At 45.3% G+C, this 17,473-nt stretch overlaps 1 protein-coding gene and 1 non-coding gene across 4 annotated transcripts in view; both read right to left on the minus strand.

Annotated features, from left to right (window-relative positions):
* Positions 1–9,354, minus strand: part of TTF2 (transcription termination factor 2) — a 39,026-nt gene extending 29,672 nt beyond the window's left edge. For all 3 annotated transcript variants that reach the window (XM_039242763.1, XM_039242762.1, XM_039242764.1), the window contains exons 1-3: positions 9,314–9,354; positions 9,132–9,234; positions 6,209–6,295 (exon numbers count right to left, since the gene is read on the minus strand). In XM_039242763.1, the coding sequence (XP_039098694.1) occupies positions 6,209–6,295; positions 9,132–9,234; positions 9,314–9,341 (218 nt within the window). In that variant the 5' untranslated portion in view covers positions 9,342–9,354. The remainder of the gene's footprint in view (positions 1–6,208; positions 6,296–9,131; positions 9,235–9,313) is intronic.
* A 5,531-nt stretch (positions 9,355–14,885) lies between these two features.
* On the minus strand, positions 14,886–14,993 carry LOC120238787. The gene has a single exon (XR_005530313.1). It is a non-coding gene; the product is annotated as a U6 spliceosomal RNA (small nuclear RNA).
* Positions 14,994–17,473: the final 2,480 nt, after the last annotated feature.

Raw genomic sequence — 17,473 nt, forward strand, 5'->3', positions numbered from 1 at the left:
ACTCTTACCGCGATGGTGTCAGAGGCCACCAGGAAGACAGGCCCACTTCTATATATGCTCCAGCAGTAGGAAAACATAAGGCTGGATTTCTATCTCATTCCTTTACGTTAAAATTCAAGATGGAACAAAAGTGTAAATGTAAAAAAACAAAATGAAACTGTAAATGCTCTGGGAAAAAAAGAGTGAAGAACGTTTCTCTAATCCTCCAGTGAAGAAGGCTTTTCTAAGGGACCTAAAATCCTGGAATTGGTCATTCTGACCACATAAACGTTTTCTGGTTTTGCTTTTTTAAGATTTTGTTTTTTTTAAGTCATCTCTACACTGGACGCGGGACTCGAACTCACAACCCTGAGAACAAGAGTCGCACACCCTACTGACTGAGCCAGCCAGGCGTCCTTCCACAGAGCTGACCAGGGGGATGGTAACCCACCAGCTGCAGAAGCCAGTGAGGAGCTGCAGTGTGGCTCTGGGCCGCCCTGTGGCCCTGGGCCTTGACACTGGCCACAAGGTGACCTGACCAAGAACACGAGCGAACTGAGGCACAGCCACTGCCGCGGGCATCTCCCCAAGCACGTGTTCATACAGGACATGAGCCCCACACAAGGCCACGTCATGGAGCTGTTCAAGGCCTCCCAAGGACAAGAGTGCCCTCAAGTTCATCAAGAAAATGGTGGAGACACGTGTCCACGCCAAGAGGAAGCAAGGTCCTGGCAGCCACGAGAAAAGTCAGCAGCCAAGGAGGAGCGACCCTCTCCCCTCTGCATGTAACAAGCCTCTAGGGGCAAGGAGGGCAAAAATACCATTAGCAAAATGATATGACAAAAGGCAAAATGGGAAAGCAATTGTGACGCACATTACGAAGAGCTAATATTCTTCACACAGAAGGAATCCTTCCAACTGCGCAGCACAGTCCCCAGGTAAGTGCTCCACAGGAAGTACCAGTGGGGTTCCTCGTGGTGTGGTAGGACCAGAGGCCCTTCTGCACGGGCCCGGCTCACGCTCAAACTCCTCTCTACCATCCACCCAGATAATCATCCCTGGGCTATACCATCTGTATGCCCATCTTACCCAATAACCAATGACACAAGGAATTTTCTAGACACGCAAAGATTCAAGTGTTATTAAAAAATACAATTTTCTGAACATCCCACGACAACCAGTTATTTAAAGAACTAAAATGTGTTTTACCTAGTTGGAGATAAAGGAGTACTTCAAACTATTTTGATCCTATATCCTTGAGAAGCTAAAAGACAGAGAGGTGGATGGGGGGGGAAGAAGAGGGGGAAACAACTCAGGAAGCTCAGTAACGATGTCCACCATTTGTAAATCAAGCTGTGCCCCATCATTCAAGGCGAGGCAAGACTCCTTCCTTCTGGTTCTACTGAGTGACCATTTTAGTGCCCATAAACAGAGGGCCAAGGCTGAAGGGCCAGTCAAATGCTGGCAAGTGGCACCATCTGGTGTTTACGTAGGAGAACTGCACATAAATGCACCCACACGCCAAGGTATCAACCTGGGCATCAGCCTCACCAGGGCTTGCACGGCCCGCCGTGACTCTGCTGCTCCTGTCTCCTAGCTGCGTTAAGCTTTAAACAAATCAGCATAAATCAAGGATGTAAAGTCCTTTAAGTTCTTGAAAAGAAACCTTTCTTCTGAAAACTGGGTTTCAGAAGAAAAGGTTCTGTTCCCTGAGGTCATTCTCCAGAGTACAGGGGCTCTGGCTAAATGCCCTTCCTGTCTGCTAAGGAAGCCGTCACCCACCGGCTTACTTACTTCTTTTAAAATTTCCAGCCTGTACTACCTATAGGGATGCTTGTTTTCTGTTTGTTTTTGTTTTTTGAATCTACTTACTTATTTTAAGAGAGAGTGTGAGGGAGGGGCAGAGAGAGAACCCCAAGCAGGTTCCACACCGTCCGCAGGGAGCCCAGCGCAGAGCTCGAACCCACAAACCGCAAGGCCATGACCTGAGCCAAAATCCAGAGTCGGATGCTCAACCGACTGAGCCAACCAGGCGCCCCCACTTGTTTTTTGTTTTTAATTTACTGTGTGTTGTATTAACTGTATTCTATTTGTCATAAAACAATGTTTTAAAAACCCCCAGTGAGGGGCGCCTGGGGGGCTCAGTCGGTTGAGCGACCAACTTGGGCTCAGGTCATGATCTCGCAGTTCATGGGTTCAAGCCCTGCTTCGGGCTCTGTGCTGACAGCTCAGAGCCTGGAGCCTGCTTCAGATTCTGTGCCTCCTTCTCTCTCTGCCACTCCCCTGTTCATGCTCCGTCTCTCAATAATAAAAAAATGTAAAAAAATTTTTTTAAAAAAACAAAACAAACTCCAGTGAGTAATGCCTAGTGATAGTGCTCTAGACTTGGGCTAAAAGAAAAACATTTGCATACCTCACTTTTCTTTTTTAAAATAATGATCAGCTCTCAGACTCATGTGCCTAGTGTAAAGAATGAGAATGGTAAGCTCTCAAAACCCCATCTTTGGTCCTGACCTTCCTTTGCAGCTGGCTGGTCTCACATGTACAGAAGACACAGTCCAAAGCTGTCTGTGGAAGCCACGCCTTACCTTCCTTGTCTTGTTTAATGGTAAACTTGTCCCACATAAAATCCACATTTATGGAGCACCGATGGCAAGCCAAACGCCAGACTACGAGCATCCCACACGGGACCCCACCGAATCCTCACCACCCAGGGGGGTTGGGACCACCGTGATCACTACTCCTGATGAGAAAATGGGGAAGGAAAGTACATGCTTCAAAGCCTACCACAAAGCTGTCTTACTGATTGCCTTTCCGCAAGTTTTCTGCAATCTAAGCGCACCTGCCTCCACCGCTAATGCCTCAATCCAGATCACCTTTCACTTTGAGACTAAAGTCGATGCAGCTAGAATCAGCTAGACCCAGGTCTGAATCCCAGCAATGCCACTTCACAACAATCATGGGACATCAGATTCCTCTTCTAACCTCCCTAAACGTTAGCTGCCTCCTCCACCTACCGCAGGAAAGTCTATGGTGGGAAGAGATAAAGACTGTGCCGTTTAGCAGACATTAACAGCAGTTCTGTGTCAGCAGCCCCCTTGCCAACACCACCTTCCTTTCCGACCAGCCCTCTGCGAGTTCCTCTTTAATTAATGTGAACTGGACCAAACTTCCTTACTATTCCTGTAAGGTAGGGGCCCTCAGTGGCATGTTTATGGCTGGGGATGTCAGGACCTCTTGGAGACTTACCAGCCCCACTGAACTACCAAAAAACAGTCCAAAAGTGAAAATTTTTTGAATTCCATTTATAACAGCATCAAAAACATAACATTCTCTGAGGACTCAATTTAACAAAAAGGGCATAGTATTCTATAATAAAAACTATTTGACAATGCTAAAAAAAAAATATTAAGGCATGAATACACCATGCTCATAGATCAGAAAATCAATATTAATATCAGTTCTCCCCAAAATGATCTACATAGATTCAGTGTAATGCCAACATGGTTTTCTAGGGAAATTTAGAAGCTGATTCAACATTTTATATGCAAAGGACCTAGAACAGCCAATCTAGATGAATGCTGGAAGGGACTCACATGATCTCATCTGATTGTGTGGGGATGGGCAAAAGGGCCAACAGATTGGCAAGTTCAAAAACAGATTCAGAACATGGTAGTCCCTGATTTTTTTACAGAGTGCCAAGCATCTCCATGGGGAAAGGAAAGTCTTCCAAAATGTTGCTGAAACAACCGAATAATACTCATTCAGCAACATATGGAAAAATAAATGAAATACACTTATTTCTTAAGATACTCAAAATTAATATGAAGTAGATCACAGACTAAACAGAAAAGCCATTAGAAAATAAATAAATAAAAATGAAAACAAAAACTATAAAACCTCTACAAGAAACCACTGGAGAAAGTTGTACTCTTAGGGCAGGCAAAAATGTCTCGGAGAGAAAATAAGAAAGCACAAAGTATAAAAATACGATAAACTGGACCTTTTATGGGGCACCTGGGTGGCTCAGTCGGTTAAGTGCCCGACTTTGGCTCAGGTCATGATCTCGTGCTCTGTGGTTTTGAGCCCAATGTTGGGCTCTGTGCTGACAGCTCAGAGCCTGGAACCTGCTTTAGATTCTGCCTCACCCTCTCTCTGCCCCTCCCCTGCTCATGTTCGGTTTCGCTCTCTCTCTCTCAAAAATAAACATTAAATAAATAAAATAAAATCTGGACTTTCTAAAAATTAAAAATTTCCGCTTTCCAAAAAGAGTTAGGAAAATGAAAACCAAAGACTCATTGAAAAATCCTCATTATCTATGTACTTACCATAGATTGCCTTTGTATGGGGAATATCCACAGAACTCTTCCAATTCAATAATAAAAAGACAAAAGATACAGTTTTTAAAAATAGGCAACCCCCTCCCCCACAGTTATACTTTATGATTTCTTTAATGTTAACATTTCTGAAATGACAACTTGTAGAAACGGAGATCAGATTCCTGGTTGCAGAGGTGAGGTGGAGGGAGCAGGAAGGGAAGGAGGGTGGAGGTATGAAGGGGCAGCAGGAGGAATCGAGGGGTGATCGAGCTGTTCTAGCTCCTGACTGTGGTAGTGCATACTCAAAACCACGCATGCTAAACTATACACTCGCACACATGTGCGCGCGCACACACAAACATATCATTATAAAGGAAAACTATCTTCACAGATAAGAACAGTGGGACTGAGTCAACATCCTAGTTGTAACGTTTATGTACTATTTATATACATTGTGCAAAATGTTACCCTTAGGTAAAGTCTGCAGGGATCCCTTCTGCACTATTTGTTATAAACCCATGAGAGTCTACAATGACCTCAATAAAATTTTCAATGAAGAAAAGGAGCGAGCAAAGGACTTAGGCACTTCACCAAAGAAAAACACAGGGACGACAAGCAAGCACAAGAAACTGTGAGCATCACAAAATGGAATTCAACTTCGCAATGATAAAGATTGACTGAGGTACAAACCACATTTCAGACACGACGACATAAAAGATGCCAGACACTAAAGAATGAATCAAAACAGTGGCTGCCTCTGGTAGAAGCGGGGGAGGGGGGAAGTGGATTATCTAGAAGGGGGTCCAATGGCATTTAACAGGGTAACAGAATACTCTGACTGAGGTTTGGTTATAACGATGGTTGTGTAAATTTCTCAAACTCCACTGCTCAACATTTAAAATCTATGTAGCCAACTGTATCCATAACTCAATTAAGAAAAGCAGGAGCGCCTGGGTGACTCAGTCAGTTAAGCATCCGACTTCAGCTCCAGTCATGATCTTGTAGTTCGTGAGTTCAAGCTCCACATCTCTGCGCCTGCACAGAGCCTGCTTCTAATCCTCTCTCTGCCCCTCCTCTGCCCTCGCACTCTCTCCCTCTCTCTCAAAAATAAACATCTTTAAAAAAAAGAAAGAAAAAAGAAAAACAGCAATACAGGCAATATTTAGGTATATAAAGGTTGTGAAGATGGTACTTAAATGCCAATATTGGGGGCAGGGCGGGGGAGGGATCTAGAACATATTAATTCTGAACTGCACAGAATATCATAAAAGACCATCACAGCTGGCCCCAGCCTCCCTGGCCAGCCATATCTTCTGAAATTTCCACTCAAACACATGCCAAACTATTACCAAACCAAATGCTTATAATTCCTGATGACTTCCTAACTCTGTGCCCCAACGCAGGGTATCAGTCTGTTAAATATGGCCCCTTTCCTAGCCCTAGTGAATTCCTACTTATTTTTCAATACTATGACAGACATTGCCTGCCACCTATACAGACTTCCTTGCCCTACCTCTGCGTTTTCATAAAAAAGAAGGGAAACAAACATTTATTGAATGCTTAACATACTTTACACATTTTGAGACATTACTTCATTCTATTACGAGGACGGAAAAGTTGACAAGTTACTGCAAGTTAATGACAAGTTGGCAAGTGGATGTTACCCGCTACTTAAGAGCCAGAGAGGGAGGAAGGCGGAGCAGTTGATTCGGAAACTCACCAGATTCTCAGACTGACCAGGTGCTCAGCAAGGGTGGTGGCTGCTCGGAAGGCACTCAACACAGAGAGAAATTCCGTTTGTTAAAAATGATCTTTAAGGAACAGTCAATCCGAGGAAAACGCAGCTGGCTGTAACTCTTCCAGGAAAAGAAAGAAGCAAATACACTTAAATGTTCCTTTTGGACACTTACCTATATTCTTCCTTGCCGGGCGGTAGGAGCAAACCCTGAAGCGCTACCACGCAGTCCTCGTGCAATAAGCAATGAGAAACAGGAATGCTAGAGGCGGGGGGGAAAAGGAAATTTTGTTTTAGGGGATGCCGGAAATTAACATTCTAAAATTAAATCCTAACTATGGGTTTCGTTATTATTTTTTTTAATGTTTATTTATTTTTGAGAGAGAGAGAGAGAGAGAGAGAGACAGAGCACGAGTGGGGTAGGGGCAGAGAGAGAGAGAGAGAGAGAGAGAGAAAGACACACACACACACACAGAATCCGAAGCAGGCTCCAGGCTCTGAGCTGTCAGCACAGAGCCAGACGTGGGGCTGGAACCCACGAACCGTGAGATCATGACCCGAGCCAAAGTCGGACGCTTAACCAACTGAGCCACCCAGGCACCCCCTAACTATGGGTTTTAAACCTAATAGTACACGTGTGACCTCCAAAGGGTTTGTAAATGCCAGACATTTTTACATCTCTGCATGATCCTCTGGGGAAAGGCTCATTCAGCAGCCTTCATTTTTTTCCCACTTCCCCAAAAACAGGACGCCAATCAGTACATCTTTTTCCCGATGACTCAAAAGCTTAAAATTGTACTGTTGTGCGACCTCTACATTGTGAGATCCCGCCAGGAATGACATGGAGTGTCGAAGCCTAGCTGTGGAGTTCTTCCATCAGCCCTTTGTGTGTAACGACCTGTTTTCTGTCCCTCAGGGGTGTTCACGCACCTGCTCTAAGAACAGGCTCCACTAACCTGCTTCACGCCCGGCACACAGTTTTTAACTCTTCTCTTCTAACTTCTCACGAGAGAATATATAAATGGCATTTGAGGGTAAATAATTTTGAGTGTACACCTAAAATACTCTCCTTGGAGTCACAGCACTTGTTTCTTCCTTTGTTTCGCTTAATTCTGGCAACCAGACAGGTTCCAAAGAGGTCAAGTTTATCAAGTAACTGTCATTAAGTCCAAAGTCATAGTGTACTGGTTTGAAAGCAGTGCACTTGCATAAATGGCATTCTACAGAAGGGCTTCTTTTCTTTAAGACGTTATTTCTCAGTAATCTCTACACCCAACATGAGGTTCGAACTCACAACCCCAAAATCAAGAGTCACATGCTCTACCAACTCGGCCAGCCAGGTGCCCCAAGAGTATATTTCTTTTAACACAAAACTGATCCTTATGCTACCATTAGTGCTTAATTCCTACAAATTTGAACATGCTTTTATGTTGCATGAAACTTGACCTAGGTCCAGAACCTAAGAAACTCAGTAAAGAAATTCGAAATAAATAGCAAATCGCAACTTAATGATATGTTGTTGATAGTTTATCCGGCTGGGCCACCCCCCCGCCCCCCGCCTTTTTTAAAATGTTGAGAGCCAGCAAGCGGAGGAGAGGCAGAGAGAGAGGGAAAGAGAGAATCCCACGCTGTGGCATTGCATTGACCCCATCGAGGGGCTCCATCCCACCAACAGTGAGATCATGACCTGAGCGGAAATCAAGAGTTGGACACTCAACCTACTGAGCCACTCAGGCGCCCCTGGCCTGTCCCCGTCCATCTTAAGATTTGACACTGTTCTCAAAATCATTTCATATTTAACTAAACTGGATCCCAGTAATTTCTTTCATAATAAAAAGACAACTTATTTGAGGGCTAAGAAACTATTTTGTCTAAGAGTGTATTTGTCAAATCTGAAAAAATACATCAATTCCTTCTTTTAGTTTCAAAGCACAACAAAGACACAAAGCATCTAAATCGTGTTATGGTAACTATAGGTTAATAAACACATTGAAAAATGCTTCATTTTCTAGTATTGATACCAATGCTGTGTCTTATTTTAGAAGGAGATAGTTGGTCTCTACCAAGTTCAGTAGAGAGCAGGAAAAATGTTTAATGTGATAGTTTAAAAATTCGCACAGGCTGTGGACACTTGGTACTGTCAAAACATTAACACTTTATGAGAACAATATTAGCTTTTCAGCTTCCAATTTTATACCAGAGTGCTGATGTGTAAGCGATGAACCACGGGAATCTACCCCAAAACCCAAGAGCAGACATTACACACTGTGTGTTAGCCAATTTGACAATAAATTGTATTTAAAAAATAAATACCAGAGTGCTGAGTCAGATATTTGATTTTTTTTTTCCAGCATTAATCCCTAAAGTAACCTGTTTCTTTGGATTATCAATCTCACCCTTAACTGCACAGATTCCTATTTTAAAAGGGCGCTGATAATCTGACCACCCAGAGCGTTTTAACCTCAACCATTTAAAAACAAGTTCGGCGGGGTGCCTGGGTGGCTTAGTTGGTTAAGCGTCCGACTTTCGCTTAGGTCATGATCTCACGGTTCGTGGGTTCGAGCCCCACGTCGGGCTCTGTGCTGACTGCCAGCTCAGAGCCTGGAGCCTGTTTCAGTCTGTGACTCCCTCTCTCTCTGTCTCCTAGAAATAAATAAACATTTAAAAAATTTTTTTTAAAAATTTAAAAAATATAAAATAAAAACAAGTTCGGCTTAAAATTCGTGCAAAACAGGAACCAATTACTTTCCACTGTGCCTGCATGTCCTCATTTGGCAGGGAGAAGCAACAATGTCCGAGCAGAAGGCCTGACAAGCGAAAGAAACTGAAGGTTCCAGATGTAGCTGACGCTCCATCTTACAGGAGGGGGGAAACGGAGGCCCCACGCTCCATCTTACAGAAGAGGGAAACGGCGGCCCCGAGGGTGAGTAAGCTAGCAGGTACAGAGCGTCTCCCGAACCCCCACGCTGCCCTGGGGTTATCAACCACTTAAAGGGCCCTGGCCGCAGAGACCGGGGTCCCCACCTCTCCTGGTGCCTGTGGCGCCGGGCAGAGGGGAGCCGGCGGTGACAGGCGGTCGTGCCCAGCTCGAGACTTACTCGACCGCCAGCACGAAGCCGCAAGGGTTCGCCGGGCACACATAGAAGCTCCTTCCTTTATTCGGACCATCGCGGACGCCAGTCTTGAGAAAGCAGATGGTTCCTGAAAAGAGCAAGTTGATAGCGATTACGCCACGCGAGACCGAGAGACCCCGGGAACCCCTAAAAGATCGGGCCCTTACCGTGCTGCGAGCACCTAACTGCTTCCATGACCGCTCCAGTCTCCAATTGCACGGAGCCGGGCCCCGACGCCTTCTTCCGCCTTTTACTCCGCCCTCCTCGCTCAGCAGCCAATCAGCATCCCGCTTCTGCAGGCTCGGCCCCCATAATTCACCGCGCGTGGCCTTCCCCCACCGCCTTCGCGGGAACTCGGAGTTTAAATGGTGGGGCGTGGCCGTAGCTGGCGGGACTCTCGGAGCTGGGCTTTCCGCGGGGGGCGGGGGGGTATCGCTTGGCTGTGGCTGGGAGAGGCAAGGGCAAGGTTAAGGCCGGGGACGACTCCAGTTTGTAACTAAGCCCTAGAGGCGGCCCTGGAGGGAGCGCGCGTTGCAACTGCAGAGGGGAGCTCTGCAAGGAGGGCTCCCTTCTCCCGGAGGCGGACGGCGCCTGGAGCTTCGCGGTGGTCTCGGAGCCGGGCCTGGCGCTCGGTCTCTTGCGGGGGCGGGGGGGGTAGGCCCGGAGAGGCTGCCACCGCGGAGGGAGCCTGTGAACCCCTTTCCAGGGCTGGGGCGAGGCGGGGTGCGGGCTACTGGGCGCGTCGTCGGGGGGCGGGGGGAGGGAGGAGAGCAGGCGCGAAGACTTCTGTTAAGACCCCCCAGTAATGCTTTAAGTTTGCGTCGAAGCTTTAGACTTCGCAGAGTGCTCACACATACACATCTCTCTTGACTCGACAGCCTGGTGAGATGGGCAGTATACGGAAGGTCCTGAGGTTCACAGAAGTTTGAGGGACTGACCCAAGGTCACAGAATTAGTGGGCGACCCAGGAGTCTGCCCAGCTGCATCCTGTGTGTGCTGAATGTTCCCTAGGTCCTCTTAGTGCAGGAGACCTGAGTTGTTAAGAGTCGGAATGGAAACGATAGAAGTAGATTACCTTTGGTGTACTCTTCGTATTCTATTAGTATGCTTTTGTAGTGTTAAAAAAAAAATTAAGGGGTGCCTGGAGGTTCCGTTGGTAAGCCTCCTGACTCTTGATTTTGGCTCAGATCAGGATCTCTAACGGTTGATGAGATGGAGCCCCAGGCGGGGCTTACCCTCCTCCCCCATCAGCACCAAGCCTACTTGGAATTCTCTCTCCCTCTCCCTCCCGTTTGCTCATGCACTCTCTCTCTCTCTCTCAAAAGAAACTTTTCAAAAATCGAGAATGACGTTAAGTAAAAGAAAGGGAACTGAATTTGAAATGTAATCAGAACTACTAGTTAGCAGAAAGGGAGGAATAGAAATCAAGAGATGTATTGCAATAAAGATGGATTTGAACAAGTACTTATTAAATAGCTTTTTGTGGGCCCAGTGTGAGCTAGGTGCTTGAGAAAAAAATAAAATTTATTCACACAGAGTTTGAAACTATTTTTCTAACCGCAAGGAACTTAGTATCATGAAGGAGACTGCATTAGTGCATATTGAATGAGCACTTAAATAATAAAATGGTATTCAACGTCAAGATGGGTGGAGTTAATAAACTCTGTGGGGCTAGTTAATAAGCTCTACGATTGATTTAATCACAGCCAAATTAAAAAAAAAAGGGGGAGAGTATTTCTTCCGTAAATTTGGACTATGCCAGATCAAAATGTTTAGGCTCCAGAGGGTTGATAACCATATTTATAAGAGTGAGAAAACAAATAAGGTTGTCCTTGGGTCGGATGTGGCCGTAATGCTGGCATAAACTGTAATGAATTCTATAATACACACTTTTCAAAATATACACATATATAAGCTTACGTATGTTCACTTTTATTCTTATATGTTTACTTTGTATAACTAGCCTGCAGACCCTGGAAAGAATGTGCTACATTGACTTCTATTTTCAGTGAGGTTGAGAGTTTTAGTTAATTTACTAAATTTATTCAAAAGGAATGCCTAGGCTAGGTTCTAGGGCTAGATGTTTAAACTCACAAGTTAATGATGCAGTAAATTCTTTCCCTATAGGGCTGGTCAAATGCAAAGTGTATGATGGAGTTGTTCTAAAACCGAATTGTGGTAATGACTGCATAACTGTATACATTTACCAAGACTTGGACAACCCTATGTATTAGGGAATTCTATGGTATCTAAGTTATCCCTCAATAAAGCTGTTAAAAACAACAAAAAAAAATTAATTTATAAGCAATGCCAAAACACCTGCCTGGCAAATAAAAGCTAGAATCATCTCAATGTTTTGACATCCTAGGGAAACATAATGGGTGAAGGAGTTAAATTGTAGCAACTCTTAAGTTTCGGATGGTGTGGATTCTTGTGCAGACTGGCTCCCTGGCCTATGCCATTAACACCCCCTTGTGCCAACACTTATTTTAATCCTTGGGAAAATGAAAGAATTCTCTTTTCTCCGCTCAGCATAGTACCGGCTAGCATACGTTAAACCCGTCAGTCACTGTAAGATACTCACGCGATGGTACCAGCTAGATCAGTCGCCTCTTGACATCCTTGCCACTCTGTATTTTTAAAAAATAATCGGTAATTCTAAGTTATTTGTAAAATTCCGGCCCTGTGCAGACTTTGGCTTCATTCATTTTAATAATTACATTGGTCAAACGTGTTTTCCCAATTGGCTGATACTTCTAATAAACATAGTTTGTTTTCTGGGAACTTGTATCTTTCTGGGTTTTTTGCTTATGTCACTGGTTTGGGGTGGGGAGAAGTAACCACTTTGAAATGTCAGATAAAGGATTTGTGCCCATGAGGCACGTAGTCACGGGAGGAAACCCTTACGTAACTGCAGCCTGCCCGTTTTCTGAAGTGGATTCTGGGAGACATGCTTTTATGTGTGTTTTCACACTTGGTTCTCACACCTACCTTGGCAGTGGATGTTCTTTTATCCCCATTTTAAAGAGTAGGGCACCAAAGTTCAGGGTAGGTAGGAGCTTACTGGAAGGTCATGCTCCTAACCACTATCTTACAGAGCCTCTGCCTGAACTTTCGGACCAGATAGGGCCCATAGATTAATCTTGTTCTGGCTCAAACACCAGACAGATCAGGGGCTGGAAGCCATTTTTTGAGACTCCCAGTCCAGTTCTTGCCACTAAAGTATTTTTACGAAGTATAAATGATTCAGTGATTCATTCAGATATTTAACCTACGCATAGCCAAGCGTTCAGATATTTGTGGTATAGGGCTCGACAAAGATTTAAAAAAGTGAAGCAAGTTGTGCCATCTTATAAATGACCACTAGGTGGCGACATATGAACATAAAAACCAAACACAAGTGCCTCCTGCTGTTTCTTTTTGTTTGTTTGTTTAAGGATATGTAATGGTAATTCACTTTCCTTTCATTTTGTGCCTTTCAAATATATGACCATTTTAACCTTATCCTTTGACATTAGCACAGTCAGAATATTATGTTAAGGATAAATCTGGTTTATCATTTGAAAAGCCAAGATACCTTGGGTGCTTGGGTGGCTCAGTTGGTTAAGCATCTGACTTCAGCTCAGGTCATGATCTCATGGTCTGTGAGTTCGAGCCCCACGTCAGACTCTGTGCTGACAGCTCAGAGCATGGAGCCTGCTTAGGATTCTGTATCTCCCTCTCTATCCACCCATCCCCTGCTATTCTCTCTCTGTCTCTCTCAAAAATAAATAAAACACCAAAAAAAATTTTTTAGAAAAGCCAAGAGACTGTACAAATTCTTTTATTGCACCAATATTCTTGATTAGGTTCCCAATTTCACCGGTCTTAAAATGTCCCCAAACTGGTTCAAATTGTGCCCTCCTTCAACTACTTCTTTGTTGTGGTTTTTTAGTAAGTGTACAATTCAGTACTTTTTTAGTAAACCTATAAAGTTGTGCAGCCATGACCACAATCCAGTTTTAGAACGTTTCTGCGACCCCCCTCCCAAATTTCCCTGGAACCTGTGTATAGTAATCCTCACTTAACACCCCCAGCAGCAAGAGACCACTGATGTGCTTTCTGTCTGTAAATTTCTCCTTTCTGGAGATTTCATGTAAATGGAATATACAACTTGTAATCGATTGCCTGTCTTCTCTCATGTGGCATAATGCTTTTGAGTTTCGTCCATGTCTTAGCATGTTATCATTAGTTCATTCTTTTTATTGCCAAAGAGTATTCTGTTGTTCTCATTCATCAGCTGATAGACATTTGGGTTGTTTTCCCTTTGGGATTATTAGGAATAATGTTGTTATGAACCTTAACAAGTCTTTGTGTGGACAGAGTTTTCATTCCTCTTAGGTAAATACCTGTGAGTGGAATTTCTGGTCGTGTGGTAAATTTATGTTTAAGTTTTTAAGAAATCGCCAAAGTGTTTTCCAAAGTGGCCATGACATTTTATTTTCTTACGAGCAGCGTGTAAAGGTTTCTTCAGCTTCTGTACATTCTCACCAACACTTGTTATTGTCTGCCTTTTTGATGCTACTCCTTCTGGTTGTGGTGAAGGGGTTTCTCCTCTGGGTTTTAATTTGCATTTCCTTATGGCTCAATGTTGAGCTCCTTTGCCTGTGCTTACCAGTCATTATCTTTCTCATTTTCAGTGGTTTTGAAAGGCTCTTTCCTTTAAAGATCTGTAGGGAACTTAAACTAAAACCTAAGTAAAAAATGACATCAATTCTTATAAATCCAAGGAGATCAAAGAAATAGTAACATTTGTAATTATGTTAAGTAACACAATTGTATATAATTTTTTTAATATGTATTTATTTTTGAGAGAGACAGACAGAACACAAGCAGGAAGGGACAGAGAGAGAGGAAGATGCAGAATCCAGAGCAGGCTCCAGGCTCTGAGCTGTCAGCACAGAGCCCGACGCAGGGCTTGAACCCACAAACTGTGAGATCATGACTTGAGCCGAAGTGGGACGCTTAACTGACTCAGCCACCGAGTTGCCCCAACACAATTGTATATGCACTCCGATCATGGTCATGTGAAAAATACTCTTTCACTACAACAGACTGTTAACTTTTAAGAGTGTGGCTCTGCGAGGCTGGATTGGGAGATGGGTCTGGGTTTTATTTTTATTTTCTACAACGCTCATGTGTTACTCTATTTATTATTTTAAAAAAAATTCCGCGGGGCACCCGGGTGGCTCAGTCGGTTGAGCACTTCATGCAAAAACATGAATTGGATTCTGTTGCTCTTTGCTTAAAATGCTTCCATCGCTTTCCATGGAATTTAGAAAAAAGTTGAAACTCTCAGCCTGGCTCATGTGGGGCCCCATGTGACCTTGGCCCCATCTACTTCCCTCTCTCCCCTCTGCCATTCCCCTCCTCACCTCCTGAGCTCCAGCCGTTCTGACCTGCGCTTCCTGCCTCGCTGCCGCCTGGCTTTGTCTTACCTTAGGACCGTTGTTCACGTTGTGCTTTTCTTGACTTGTCTTTTCTTGTCTTTTGCTTTCCTGTCTTTCCCTTTCTTCCCTTTTCCCACACTCAAAGAAGATTAATGTTAATTTGCCAACCAGGGATAATTTTTGCACGAGCAAGGTTGCCTGGTCGTATATTCCATATTTGAGCAGAGCTAGACAGTTAACCAGAGGTCATAAGTTCCTGTGGAAGGGGAGAAGCTTGGATAACCCTCTGTGGTTAGCTGTGAGTGGAACGAAAGTTATGGATCACCTACCTCGCGAATTTGCATGTAATCCTTGCGCAGGGGCCAGGCTAATGTGCGTATTGTTGCAATTTTAATATATGTGCAGCTGAAGCAAGCACTGTGTTATACTTCCTGCCTGGAATCTTTCCCTAGTTGGGTTTTTGTTTTTGTTTTTGTTTAACGCTTATTCATTTTTGAGAGACAGAGCGTGAGTCGGGGGGGGGGGGCAGGGGGAGCAGAGATCGAGGGAGACAGAATCCAAAGCAGGCTCCGGGCTCTGAGCTGTCAGCACAGAGCAAACCCACAAACCGCGAGATCCTGATCTGAGCCAAAGTCGGACACTTAACCAACCGACTGAGCCACCCAGGTGCCTGGCCCTAGTTCTTTAAAAGCCTAGCCCCTTGGTCTTCTGGTCTCAGCTGAAGTGTCACCTCAGTGAGACTTTCCATGACTACTTAATCTAAAGAGCTCCTTCCTTGCTACTCTCTGCCTCCACTCCCTGTTTGCTCTCTGCATAACATGTAGTTTGCAGTAAGTGGTCTATTTCCTTGCTGATTGTCTCCCCTTCATAGATTATACACGTAGGTGCCAAAGGAACTACCTCTGTTTTGCTCACCACGGTGCATAGATATTCAGAAATACCTAGTAAGTGAAACACATTAAGCTGTAGAGGGAAGGGACTAAAGTCACCTTAGTGTGCCCACCTGATCCCCTCCACTTCATCCCTAATGGATTCAGCATGGGGACTTCAAGTCACAGCAAATTCTCTCTTAGGGTATCTCAAAATGCCAGTTGATTCTAACGTATATTGAGGAGAAATCTGTCTTTCTGTCTGAAACTTCCACTTATTTGTAATCTAGAGTGACACATAATACACTTCATTCTTTTCAGTGTCACTTTCAAATATTTGAATATGGCTGCCTCATCCTCCCCACATCCGCCCGTATTACTGGTCCTCAGGGAGCCCGCTCCGTCCGCTGCAGTCACTTCCCTCCCCCTCCGGACCCCCTCACCAATGCTTTTCAATGAACACTTGCTTAATCCGAGGCATCTCAAACAGAATTCAGCATGAAGAATCCTGTGGGATAATTATCTCCTTTATTTGGGATACGACCACTATATACATGCAACATAAGGCAACACAGAATTTCTCTCTGCTTTCTAACAAACGTGTCACACTAGGAACTCACATCAAGCGTGCAATCAACCAGAACCACGGCTTTCATTTTTCACGCAAGAACTCACGTCTCCCCTACCTGGTGCATCTAATTGCTTGAACTTAACTCTGGATTCCAGCTTGCATCCTGTTCCCGGGGATCCGTCAACCTAACCTCTAGATCTCTTTGAAATCCTGCTCCTGTTAGCTGACCTGTCAGTGCTCCCTCCTGACCGTGTGTCACCTGACCACCTGACAAGCCCGCTCCGTTGGACTTCATCTGACTTGCCACGAGAAATGCTACCCCAGGCGTTCAACCTGGACAGATCTCCCCCGGAGAAACATGGCGCCTATGGCATCATGATTTGGGGGATGGTTATATGCCAAAATGCCGTGGCTCAGGCAGGTTCTGTCCCTGTCCCCTGACTTACCAGTCTGCAAAGCAGAGCAGACGAGGAAGTGAGGTTCATGAGGGTGATTTTTTTCTGGGCAAGCAGCACAGGAAGTGGCCCAGAAGCTACAGGGGGATGTGGTTTCTCAGGACAAGAGGCCCCGGTCTCACGCCAGACTAATGATCCATTCAGCGACACACTCCCACAGTCTCCTGTCTTTACCCAGTGCCCGTCTGCCACTTCTCACTTCTTACCTAATCCGCCACCCCCTCCTGGTTCTCTCCCCAGCTTCACCTGCTTCGGGATGAAGGGCGGGCGGTGCGAGGTTAGGGATTTGCTCGGTCCAACAACGAGAGAAGAAGGGGAGTTCATAACTCTTTTGATGAAGATCTGAGGCGGCCTTCCTGGGTAGCCCAGAGCATCCCCTTCAAAAGATGGAGCTCTCTGAGCTCTTCACTTCCCCCTTCAGAACTTCCCCCCCTTTCCTGGATGACTTCCACCTTCATTCGAAGCAGAAGTCTTCCGTAGAGCAGACAGAGCCTCTCCTCTGCTGTAGCCAGGGGGCTCAGCGCTGCGGAGCTTAGCGCCCCTCCTGGCATCTGGAAGTTTCTTCCTGCATGCAGGCAGCCTCCTTCTGGCTCTCGGTCAGTGGGTTCCTTCAGACACCGCTGGTGCCTGGTGCTGAGGACGGGACCGACCCTCCCAAGACCCAGAGAAGAGCTCAGGTGGGCCAGGGGCTGCGAGGCTCTTCTCTCTGTGGTTTCTTGCCTTTTAGTTCTGCTTTCTCACTTTTATGCTAATTGCCCGATCCTTCCCTCCCCTTCCTCTTTTCTTCTCCCTTCTCCCCCTACACCTCCTGCCAACCCTCAACACTTCTTCTTCAGTCCAGCGGCCAGAAGGCAGCATGAAGGACTGGCTGGGGAGGAAGAGTCACCTGGATTCTGTGTGTGCCCACCCGGAGCTCTGCATGCACGTATAAGCAGTCCCTCTCCGTCCTCATGCTTTTTTCGAGATGACCCAATTCCTGCCACTTTCATCATTGCTAACGTCT

Source organism: Hyaena hyaena, unplaced genomic scaffold, assembly GCF_003009895.1.
Source record: "Hyaena hyaena isolate Hyena2069 unplaced genomic scaffold, ASM300989v1 scaffold_217, whole genome shotgun sequence".
Taxonomy (NCBI): domain Eukaryota; kingdom Metazoa; phylum Chordata; class Mammalia; order Carnivora; family Hyaenidae; genus Hyaena; species Hyaena hyaena.